General features: G+C 56.9%; 1 protein-coding gene across 1 annotated transcript; it reads left to right on the top strand.

Moving 5' to 3' along the window:
- The first annotated feature begins 1,907 nt into the window (after window positions 1-1,907).
- CDH16 (cadherin 16) lies at window positions 1,908-10,269 on the top strand. The gene is made up of 17 exons (XM_015238638.3): window positions 1,908-1,952; window positions 2,242-2,325; window positions 2,747-2,902; window positions 2,973-3,111; window positions 3,464-3,622; window positions 4,377-4,573; window positions 5,213-5,335; window positions 5,531-5,681; window positions 5,926-6,153; window positions 6,236-6,312; window positions 6,387-6,575; window positions 6,694-6,935; window positions 7,519-7,652; window positions 8,449-8,691; window positions 8,836-8,943; window positions 9,236-9,352; window positions 10,172-10,269. Exons 1-17 carry the CDS (start codon window positions 1,908-1,910, stop codon window positions 10,267-10,269), a joined length of 2,490 nt encoding a protein of 829 aa, XP_015094124.2.
- Window positions 10,270-10,725: the final 456 nt, after the last annotated feature.

Genomic DNA, 10,725 nt, shown 5'->3' with positions numbered 1-10,725 from the left:
TCCCAGCCTGTTGGTGTCCAGGAACTAGTGTGAGCACTTAGGGGATCTCACAGCCTGATGTCTGCTCTCCCCCACCTATTGGTCCCACTGGTGGATGGTCTGGAGCCCCACATACCCGGTGCATGTCATGCATTGCTCACCTAGCCTGCAAGTGCAACCTCCAGCTCCTTATCTTAGTTCCACAAGACAGTTGGGGCTGCCAGGGCCAGGTAAGAGCCTGATCATTCCTGGGTCCCTGAGTCTTGCCCTGGAGGGCCTCCCAGTCTGATGGAAGAGGAAGCCAATGACAATCTCATGTTCTCTCTGTGTTGACAAAGGTGCACTTGGCATGGGGGTGGGGGCTGAGGGAGTCCTAGAGGAGAAGCCTGAATAAGTCTGGGAGCCCAGGGAAGGTTCCCTGGGAGAGGGGAATATTTGAGCTGAGTACTGAAGCCTGAGCAGATGCTCACCAGAAAGAGGAAGGAGTAGGAAGAGCATTCCAGACAAAAGGAACAGAGTGGGCCAAGGTGGAGCTGCAGATGCTGGCACATGGGGAAGAAATGGGAGTAAGTCTAGAGTCACAGAGAAAGAACTAGTGTCCAAACCCAGAGGGCAGAGAAGTACCCACTGGGCCATGTCGGGGTGGGACAAGTGCCAGTTCGTTGGTCTCCCCACCTCCTGGGGCTTGTGGTCATGGATGCTGAGCAGCCTCTAGCTTTCCAAAGTCAATGAATAACTTGGGGGGCTGGGCAGGGCCAAGCCTGCTGCTGTGGGCCCAGTGGTGTTTTCCACTCCTGAGCTAGCGTGGCTGGCCCGCCTACCTGCTCAAGTGTCCGCCCTGCCCTGTTCTACCCGGTCTGGCCTGGCCAGCACTCCCTGTTGAAACAGTCCTCTCACCTGGCAGCTGCACCAAGGAAGGCAGCCTTAGGCACCGGCAGGTGAGGACCTGGGAGTGGAGGGGTGGGCAGGACTGAGGCTGGGGTTGATGGTGGGGGGAGAAACAATACCCTGTCGTCCAGGGAAGAATTCCCAGGAGTGGCTGGAGTGGCTGTCCATGGTCTGTGTGCCCAGTTCTACACTGAGTGCTGGAAACACCAAGGTGAGGGGAGGGCTCCTGCCCTGGGCAGTGGAGGGGGGTGTCTCTATGTTTGAAGGATGGCAGTGGGAGGTAGAATGGTCCTAGAGACACTGAACCAGGCGTCCTCAGTTCCAGGAGGAATTCTCCTGTGGCCAAGTTCTCTGTGACCTTGGTCAGGCCCTGCTCTTCAGGCCTTGCCTGCAGCACAAAGTGATTGAGGGAAGTGACCCTCAGGGTCGTCAGGGTTTTTCTAGCTTCAGACTATTGTGATTTGCGGGGTTGCTGGGAAATGACCACTTTGGGATCTACAAGCAGGGGAGGTTACGATAGGAAGGAGACAAAGGTCTGGAGGTGAAACTTCCATGGAGATACTTGTGGGGGCAAGAACCAAGAGACAGCAGGGTGGCTGGACCTGAGGACCTTGGTGGGCCTAGCCAAGGAGCTGGACACTACCCTGCAGGTAATGGGGAGCCACAGGTCCTTCAAAAGACAGGAAGAGGAGGCCAGTCTGTCATGAGGTCCCTCTGGCTATGTGTATGCAGAGGGCTCAGGCAAGGGACAAGAATGGAAGTTGGTGGGGGCAGTGTCCAAGTGAGTGGGAGACGGAAGGGCAGCTCTGAGAGTTCCTGGAACAGCAGAGAAGAGGAGGGGACAGGAGGAGGCCAGGCAGCCTGCCCCGTGGTGACCAGGAGGCCTATTGTCCCCCATGGTGCCTGGAGAAGCCGTGGCCTGGGGCTGAGGGAGACTGAATGGAAGAATACTTACTAGGGGGAGGGTAAAGGGAGAGCCCCTCCTGCCCATTAACCTGGGCTGCGCCCTTACTGCCACGTCCCTCAGGCCAATCCTGACCATGGTCCCTGCCTGGCTGTGGCTGCTCTGCCTTTTCGTCCCCCAGGTGAGCTGGTCCCTGCCCCTCTTCTTCCGATCCTGGCCTTGGGGGTTGGCATCCTTGCCCCCTACTCCACCTGGACCATTTGCACTGACCATGGATGGCAGTACTTGGGGGATGGAGGTTAGAGCTGTCCATAGGCCTGTTGTGGGGTCAGCAGGTCAAAGGCCAGGGGGTGGATAGGCTAAGGTAGGGCCAGGCCCAGGGAAGAGGCAGCAATTCCCCTTCCCTGTCGGGTCCCAGCACCCATGGCAGGAAGGTACAGCTTGGTGACATGGTGAGAACTCTCTCACAGGTTTTCCCTGAGGCCCAGCCCGCAGAGCTGTGTGTGGAAGTCCCAGAAAACTATGGTGGAAATTTCCCTTTGTACTTGACCAAGGTAAGCCTGAGAGTTGGATGGGCTGCCCTCCCCCAAAGTCCGGCTTCCCTTACCTCTGGCACTCCTTTCCTGCCCTGGTTTTCCTTTAATCCTGCTTTCTAGACAGGATGCAGTATAGTGTGAATGACTAATAAGATTTTAATGCCAGAAGAAAGTAGAGCTTTCAGTTAAAGAACTAAGGGGTGGCAGAGGGTTTCAAGATTTGGAAAGTAGGGCAGGGAGTATTAGGGCACATCAGGTACAGGGAAAAGAGCTCTGGCTTTGAATTCAGTCCTGTTGCTCACCCACTGGCTTTGTGATGTCAGGCAAGTGCTTGCCCTCTCTGAGCCTCAGTTTCCCCACATATAAAATGTGGCCACTGGGTGGAGGGGGCATCCCCCAGACCTGGCCCCCCTCCCTCACCTCTGTTCTCTCCTACCAGCTGCCGCTGCCCTGTGAGGAGGCTGAAGGCCAGCTTGTGCTGTCAGGAAACTCAAGCACAGCAGCTGAGGGCCCCTTTGCTGTGGATCCAGAGTCTGGCTTCCTGCTGCTGACCAGAGCCCTGGACCGAGAGGAACAGGCAGAGTACCAGCTACAGGTACGGCCAGACCAGGGGTAGAAGAAAGCAGACAAGGCAGAGCGGGGCACTGACTACCCTTCCCTACCAGGTCACCCTGGAGGCTGAGGATGGACGTGTCCTGTGGGGCCCACAGTCTGTGCTTGTGCGTGTTAAGGATGAGAATGACCAGGTGCCCCATTTCACCCAGGCCATCTACAAAGTTCGGCTGAGCCAGGGCACCAGGCCTGGTAAGTTCCAAAGGCAGCCACTCACAGCAAGGTCAGGTGGGCACTGGTGGGAGAGCAGAGAGTAGAGATGGCCAGAGAATTGGCATGGGGACAGGGCAGCCAGGGTCCAAGCTGCCCCTTCCCATTTCTGTCCCATCCTGCATGCCCTACTCCACTCAGGGTCCTCAGGTGAATCCCAGCCACTTGTGGCCTCAGTTTGCTCATCTGTGAAGTAGGGTGAAAACCATGGCTCACCTTCAGAAGCCTGATGTGATGATGGATATGGAAGGAAAAACCATGGAGAGATACAGAAGCATGGGAGACTCTCCCACCCCTTTCACCCCTAATGATGAACCCTCTCCACACACACCAGGTATCCCCTTCTTCTTCCTTGAGGCTTCAGATGGGGATGAGCCAGGCACAGCCAACTCAGATCTTCGATTCCATATCCTGAATCAGTCCCCAGCCGAGCCTTCCCCAGACATGTTCCAGCTGGAGCCTCAGCTGGGCGCTCTGGCCCTCAGCCCCAAGGGTGAGCCTGAGCTGGGTGTTATGGGGAGGGAGGGTCAGAGGAAGCTGGGGAAAGCTGCATCTGAGCTTTAGGATGGGTTGGAGCTTGAAATATAAAGGAGGAAAGAGCATTCCAGGTGGAGAGAATAGCAAGGCAAAAAAAGCCATGCTTGAGCCATGTCTGGAGGCAGGGCCACACATGGAGACTTAAGAAATGGTGTGGATGAAGTGCTTACATTCTGCAGACCCAGTCCTAAGGGGGAAGGATAGGAGAGACCTGAGGGGTTGTAGCCCAGGACACTGCTTGGACACCTTGGGACTGGTGGTGGGAGACACCTGGACCTGGGAGTTCAGACCAGAGGCACAGTTTGGAAATGGAAAGAAAAGCTAATCATATACCCACTCAGCGAGCCACCATTCATCCATCTATCCAACCATCCATCCATCCTCCTACCCTCCCAAACCCCCATCCATCCACCTAGTCACCCATCCATTTATCCAACCGGGCATTCACTCATCTACCTACCCACCCATTTGCCCCTCCCCCTATCCTAGTCATCCACCTAACCAGTCCATCAACCATTCATTGTGTGGATAGATGTGGAAATGGCTTTGCAGACTCTCAAGTCTTGGCTGGATACTCACAATGGTGCTAAAATTTCCTCTCATTCCTTGGCCAAGAGAGTATCCTGAACACCTGCTGTATGCTTGGCTTTGTACCTTGCTGAGAAGGTTGCCCTGGCCCCCTGCTCAGCTGACCACCCTGCCCCTTCTAGGGAGCACCAGCCTAGACCAGGGTCTGGAGAGGCCCTATCAGCTATTGATACAGGTCAAGGACATGGGTGACCAGGCTTCGGGCCACCAGTCTACTGCCACCATAGATGTCTCCATAGTAGAGAACACCTGGGTGCCCCTAGATCCTGTCCACCTGGCAGAGAATCTCCAAGTTCCATACCCACACCACATTGCTCAGGTGAGTAAGTGGCTGTCAGTGGCTGAAGTCACCCCATGGATGGTGCAGCTGGGTCTGAGTCTTATGGAGATTTGTGGGGTGGGTTGGGGGCCCAGCTTGAGCCCTGCTCCTCTCCTACCTACGCTCCTCCCTCCATTGTCTCCATCAGTTCTCATGATGGATGGGCATTTAAGGCCCTGGGACCAGGCCCATAGCCCCTCTATGGGCTGCTATCCTTTGGCAGGCGTGGCTCTGCACTCTGAGATCCTGAGCTGGCCCCGGGCTTCCTCAGCAGAACAGCTGCCACCTCCCTGCTGCCATGGGGATTGTCACCCTGGCCAGGAATGTCTCAGGCCTCCTCGAGGAATGCCTTGGGGTCAGGCCCAGCCTGAGAAGGCAGAGAATAAAACAACCTGGTCATTCAGACACTATGGGCAAGATCTAGGCTTGGACCAGGGCAAGGCCACCATGGAGTTGCCACAAGTACCCCAATCAAAAGGACCCTACCTGGACTCTAGAGAGGACAGCGATTTGCCTGGGGTCACATTGCAGCTGGGGCCCAGGCTCTCTACCTGGGAACAGTTGAAACCTAAGGGCTGACATGGGCCATTCCTGCCCATCATCCTGAGGGGAGCCTCATTCTGTGTCCCTCCCGACCAGGTACACTGGAGTGGGGGGGATGTGCATTATCACCTGGAGAGCCAGCCCCCTGGACCCTTTGATGTTCATGCGGAGGGGAAACTCTACGTGACCGGGGAGCTGGACCGAGAAGCCCAGGCTGAGGTGAGGTGAGGGGGAAGCCAGGAGGGCAGGCTGAGGGGTGCTTGGTCACTGTCCATTTGGCTTCTGGGGGTGTCACATCGCCCACAGGCACTGAGGCAGAAGAGCTGGAATTGGCCACTAGAAGGGAACCCAGACCCAGGCCAGGCTGGAGCTGCCCTTGGTCTTCATCTGAAGCCCCCCCACTGCCCATTCCAGTACCTGCTCCAGGTGTGGGCTCAGAATTCCCGTGGAGAGAACTACACAGAACCTCTGGAACTGCATGTGGTGGTCATGGATGAGAATGACAACGCACCTGTCTGTCCCCCACGTGGCCCCCCAATCAGCATCCCTGAGCTCAGCCCCCCAGGTGGGCCATGGGCCTTGTCAGGGGGTAGGGGAGGGGTGAAGTCTCTATGAACCATTCTATCTTGCTCTTCTCTGGAATGGGGCTGTCCTCAGACCCCTATAATAATGTTTCACCCAACACACACACACACACACACACACTCACACACAAAAGCTCAGGTTTATTCCAGCACAAAAGAAGAGTGCATGAGGTAAGGCCTTCAGGCCTGGCTGTGGTCCCACCCAGGTGGGTGCTGTCTTTACAGGCACCGAGGTGGCTAGGCTTTCGGTGGAGGACTTGGATGCCCCTGGTTCCCTCAATTCCCATGTTGTGTATCTGCTGCTGAGCCCTGAGCCTGAGGAGGGGGCAGAGGGGAGAGCCTTTGAGCTGAACTCCACCTCGGGCAGTGTGACACTGGGGCCTGCCCCACTCCAAGCTGGACAGAACGTCTTGATTCAGGTGCTGGCCATTGACCGAGGAGGAGCAGAGGATGGTAAGTGCCCTGATGGTGACCCAGGTTTCCTGTCCCTTCTATTCCTATCTTGGCCTTCCCAATATACCCTCCCCTGCCTCAGGCCTCAGCAGCACCTGTGAGATTGCTGTCACGGTCACGGACATCAATGACCATGCCCCTGAGTTCACCACTTCCCAGGTAAGTGGGAGCAGGGGAGGACACCTTGGAAAGGTGCTAATCAGGGGGCTCACAGCCCCTCTCCATCTCTCCAGATTGAGCCTGTAAGCCTCCCTGAGGACGCAGAGCCTGGGACTCTGGTGGCTACACTCATGGCCGCTGATGCTGACCTTGAGCCTGCCTTCCGCCTCATGGACTTTGCCATTGAGGCTGGGGATGCGGGGGGGACCTTTGGCCTGGATTGGGAGCCAGACTCTGGGTATGTTCAGCTGCGACTCCTCAAGGTAAGGGGCTAGGGGTGGGGAAGGGGCATACACACAGACACACACACACACACACACACACACACACAAGTGTGCCATGCCCCTGCCTGCACAGTGACCCATGCCCCACTGGTTCCAGAACCTCAGCTATGAGGCAGCCCCAAGTCACAAGTTGGTAGTGGTGGTGCGGAGTGTGGCAGAGCTGGTGGGGCCAGGCCCAGGACCGGGAGCCACAGCCACCGTGACTGTGCTGGTGGAAAGGGTGGTGCCACCCCCCAAGTTGGACCAGGACAGCTACGAGGTCAGTGCCCCAGTCAGTGAACCAGCTGGCTCCTTCCTGTTGACCATCCGGCCCTCAGACCCCACGAGCCGTCCCCTCAGGTAAGCCAGAGGCCCTTACTGGGCTGGACCTCCCCTGCTCCCTAGGGATGACCCCAGGGCCTCAGAGGGGACTCACATTATCTGTGGCTGGAATATTCCTCAAACCGTGGCTAACGTGAAGGTTGTGACTCCTCTGAGGAGGGGAGGTGGATCAGGGCTGGATGAACTGGACAGGGCATAGAGACGGGTGTTTGGACCCTGTGAGAGCTCAGATAATGCCTCCCCATGCTGTCCTGGACCAGGCCGTCTTCCGATTGCCCACCCAGACTGCAGCACAGAGAAGGCTGCTCCCAGGCTTTGGCTCTATCCTGGCCCCTTTGTGGACTGACCTGGGAGTAGTGGAGATGAGTCATGCCCCGGGCTCTGATAGTCCTTCCCTCACCCACAGTATCTGTGTTTCAAGCCCTGCCTCCCAGCAAGTCCCTGAAGCTGGGGAGTGATCATGGGCACTGCTGCTGCCCCCAGGTCCCAGGGAGAATGTGGAACTTGGGCAGGTTACACAGCCCTGGAGTTCTCTGGGCAGGACTCTATATATGGTCCCAGTGCCTCCCTGACCCCCGCCCCCATCTTTTCTGGGCCTCAGGTTCTCCCTGGTCAATGACTCAGAGGGCTGGTTCTGCATCGAGGAGTTCTCCGGGGAGGTGCACACAGCCCGGCTCCTACAGGGTGCCCGGCCTGGGGACATGTACACAGTACTCCTGGAGGCCCAGGATGCAGGTATGGCTCCGTGGTGGTGGTGGCCTCACAGAGGGAGAGCAAACCTCAGACAGACAGGCAGACAGATGGGCAGGACCAAGCTTCCTCTCCAGGGCTCTTGCTGGCCTCCAGTCTGCCCCAGGCAGGAGGGGTAGACCAGAGGCTGGGTCCAGTGTCCCTCTCTGAGAATGCTTGGCCTCTGCCTCCCATCTCAGACCACCTTCCTTACTAGGCACCAGCAATCTCCCAGCTCTGCCCCTCAGCCCTGGAGGGACTGTCAGGGAGTTGGCTTCAGACACAGGCTGGGAGCAGAAGGTGTGGGGCTGGGCAGGGGAACAGAGGGCCAAGAAGTGAGCCTGGATAGGACACCAATAGGTCCCAGGTGAGGACTCTGAACATCACTTTGACGGGATGAAGAGCTGGCCCATGGGTGGGTACATCAAGGAGATGGGTTTCAGCTCTGGGCTGGGCTGTCCTGTGATGCAGGACCCAGCAGACCCAGTTTATCTACAGTCAGGGCATTTCCATCTTGTTGGGCCCTGGCAGGGGCTGATGGGGGGTGGGGGTGAGGGCAAGTTTGGCATGTAGAAAGTCACAGAAAAAAAGACCTGGCAGCTGTTTGTATAGTGAAGGGGGTGTAATGCATTGTGGGGTGAGGTGCGGGATGGAGTGGAGGGGGTGGGGCGGGAGAGGGTGTGACAAGGAACTCAGCAGGGTGAGACTGATGGGCTCTGGGGAAAGGGACCAGCTCAGGGACTCTGAATTCACTTGACCCCCATCAAGGGCCCCAGCCAGTTCAGAACTGCCTTCTCTGCAGATGAACCAATGCTGAGAACCTCTGCGACCCTCACAATCCACTTCCTGAAGGCCCCTTCTGCCCCTGCCCCGACTCTGGCCCCTGTGCCCGCCCGACACCTCTGCACACCCCGCCAGGACCATGGTGTGGTTGTTAGTGGATCCAGAGAGGACCCTGGCCTGGCCAGTGTGCACGGTCCCTACAGCTTTGCCCTTGGTCCCAACCCCACGGTGCAGCGGGATTGGCGCCTTCAGGCTCTCAATGGTATGTGGTGAGGGAAGGAGGGAGGCTGTGGCCAAGGTAGGGGGTGGGTGACACTTGGAAGTGAGATGCCCTTCCATCATGGGGGTGGGGCTGGGCCTGGAGGAGCAGGTGAGTGACTCTGATCACTGCTTATGGTTCCAACAGGGTCCCATGCCTACCTCACCCTGGGCCTTCATTGGGTGGAGCCACGTGAACACGTAGTCCCCGTGGTTGTCAGCCACAATGCCCAGATGTGGCAGATCCAGGTCCGAGGTGAGGCAGGCTGGGGTGCTGCCAAGGTCAGGGGCATGCAGGTCCTGAGGGAACCACTGGGATACAGGCGGAGGGGCTGGGTATGCACACCTGCAGGCTCACATCGACAGCATATGCCTGTACACAACTGTGTGGCTGGGTACACAGACCCATGTTGCATCCCTCTGATACACATAAATACATACATATGCACAAAAACACACATACTAGCCAGCTGGGCTGGGCTGGGGGCTTGGAGGAGCTGGAGAGCCCTCCCCCAATACCCTTATCTTCCTACTCTCCCTGTCCCGAGTGATCGTGTGTCGCTGCAACGTGGAGGGGCAGTGTATGCGCAAGGTGGGCCGCATGAAGGGCATGCCCACGAAAATGTCGGCGGTGGGCATCCTCGTGGGCACCCTGATAGCAATAGGTAATGGAGGCTGGGCTCCTGCTTGGGGGAGGGCAAGGGTGGTTGGAGCCACAGCCTCAGGAGAAACAGTGCCCTGACCCCATGGTGCCTCTCAGGGCTGGAGAAGGAATCCCTTCCCCCGCCACCAACTCTCCTAGTCATCATGCTCTTGCCTCCTGTTACCATAGTCACAGCATCCACATTGATATCAGCAATTACTGTTATATTGACCATGTATCAGGCCCTATGCCAAGCATAGTATTATTGCACTGAATCCTCCCCACAATCCTATGAGTAGATCCTGGCATCTCTCCACTTTCCAGATAAGGCCACTGATGCTCAAAGAGGTTAAGTGACTTGTCCAAGGTTAAACAGCTAAGGTGTGGTAGAACCCAGGTCTTTCCAGCTGAATTCCTTCAATCCAAGCCTCCCTCTCCATCCCCTTTGTTTCTTTAGCCCCCTAAATTATTTCCTGGCTGGTTTTCTTTGCTGGTTCTAGTGCAGTGCTACAATATGTCTTTCTCTCAGAGGTCAATGGGAACAACTCAGTGGCTCCCAGATGACACCCACCAAACTGTTCCTCAGAGAAGGGGAACTTAGAGACTGGGGTGTTTTGCTGCAGCCTCAAAGGGGCGGGGGTCTGGGGATAGCCAGGCAGGCCAAGCAGTCAGGAACCTTCAGGCACCAGGACCACAGAGTGATACCCAGTCCAGCCTCGGAGATGCTCTTTAGGAAACTTTGCTTCCTCATTAAACCAATACCAACAGCAGGGAGTCCCTGGTGATGGACAAGTCCTATGGCCCCTTCTGAGGGCTGATCCATCCTTCTTGGGCCTCTCAGGCATCTTCCTCATCCTCATCTTCACCCACTTGACCCTCGCGAGGAAGAAGGAGCTAGATCAGCCAGTGGATAGTGTACCTCTGAAGGTGGCAGTTTGAATGGTCCAGGCATCCCCTACCGAGAGCTCAGCCTCTGGCTCCATCTGAACACACTGAGAAAAGTTCCAGCACTCCAGATCCATGGGGGCCGGGACAGAGCAGAAGCCCCTTCACTTGCCTTGGAGTGGAGGCAACATCACCAGACATGTCTGCAGAGCCTGCACACTGACTTAATGGGCTGTCTGTGGGAGCACTTCAAATGGCTCATGTTTGTCCAATAATAAAGCCTCAGAGAACTGGGCACGGGCCCTAAGAGACTGTGCACCCACGTCCGAGTGTCTCTGTGTGTGCATATACAAGTCCACCCTCCTTTCATCCCTACCCCATCTTCTGCTGCACAAAAGGGTCTGGGAGCTTGAGGGACAAGCCTGGTATCACCTGTGGAGAAAGACATGGGGGTATCATATGGGCTCTTGGTGAGATCTTGAGGCTAGAGCAAGGTGGATCATTTCCACG

This window comes from Vicugna pacos, chromosome 9 (assembly GCF_048564905.1).
Source record: "Vicugna pacos chromosome 9, VicPac4, whole genome shotgun sequence".
In the NCBI taxonomy this organism is placed as follows: domain Eukaryota; kingdom Metazoa; phylum Chordata; class Mammalia; order Artiodactyla; family Camelidae; genus Vicugna; species Vicugna pacos.
Note: the sequence above shows the minus strand (reverse complement) of the source record. Positions and strands in the feature narration are given on the sequence as shown.

Coding starts and splice junctions, on each gene's coding strand:
- CDH16 (XM_015238638.3), top strand. CDS start 1,908: ATGGTCCCTGCCTGGCTGTGGCTGCTCTGCCTTTTCGTCCCCCAG. Junction 4,574..5,212: donor ACCCACACCACATTGCTCAG/GTGAGTAAGTGG, acceptor CCTCCCGACCAG/GTACACTGGAGTGGGGGGGA. Junction 7,653..8,448: donor CCTGGAGGCCCAGGATGCAG/GTATGGCTCCGT, acceptor CCTTCTCTGCAG/ATGAACCAATGCTGAGAACC.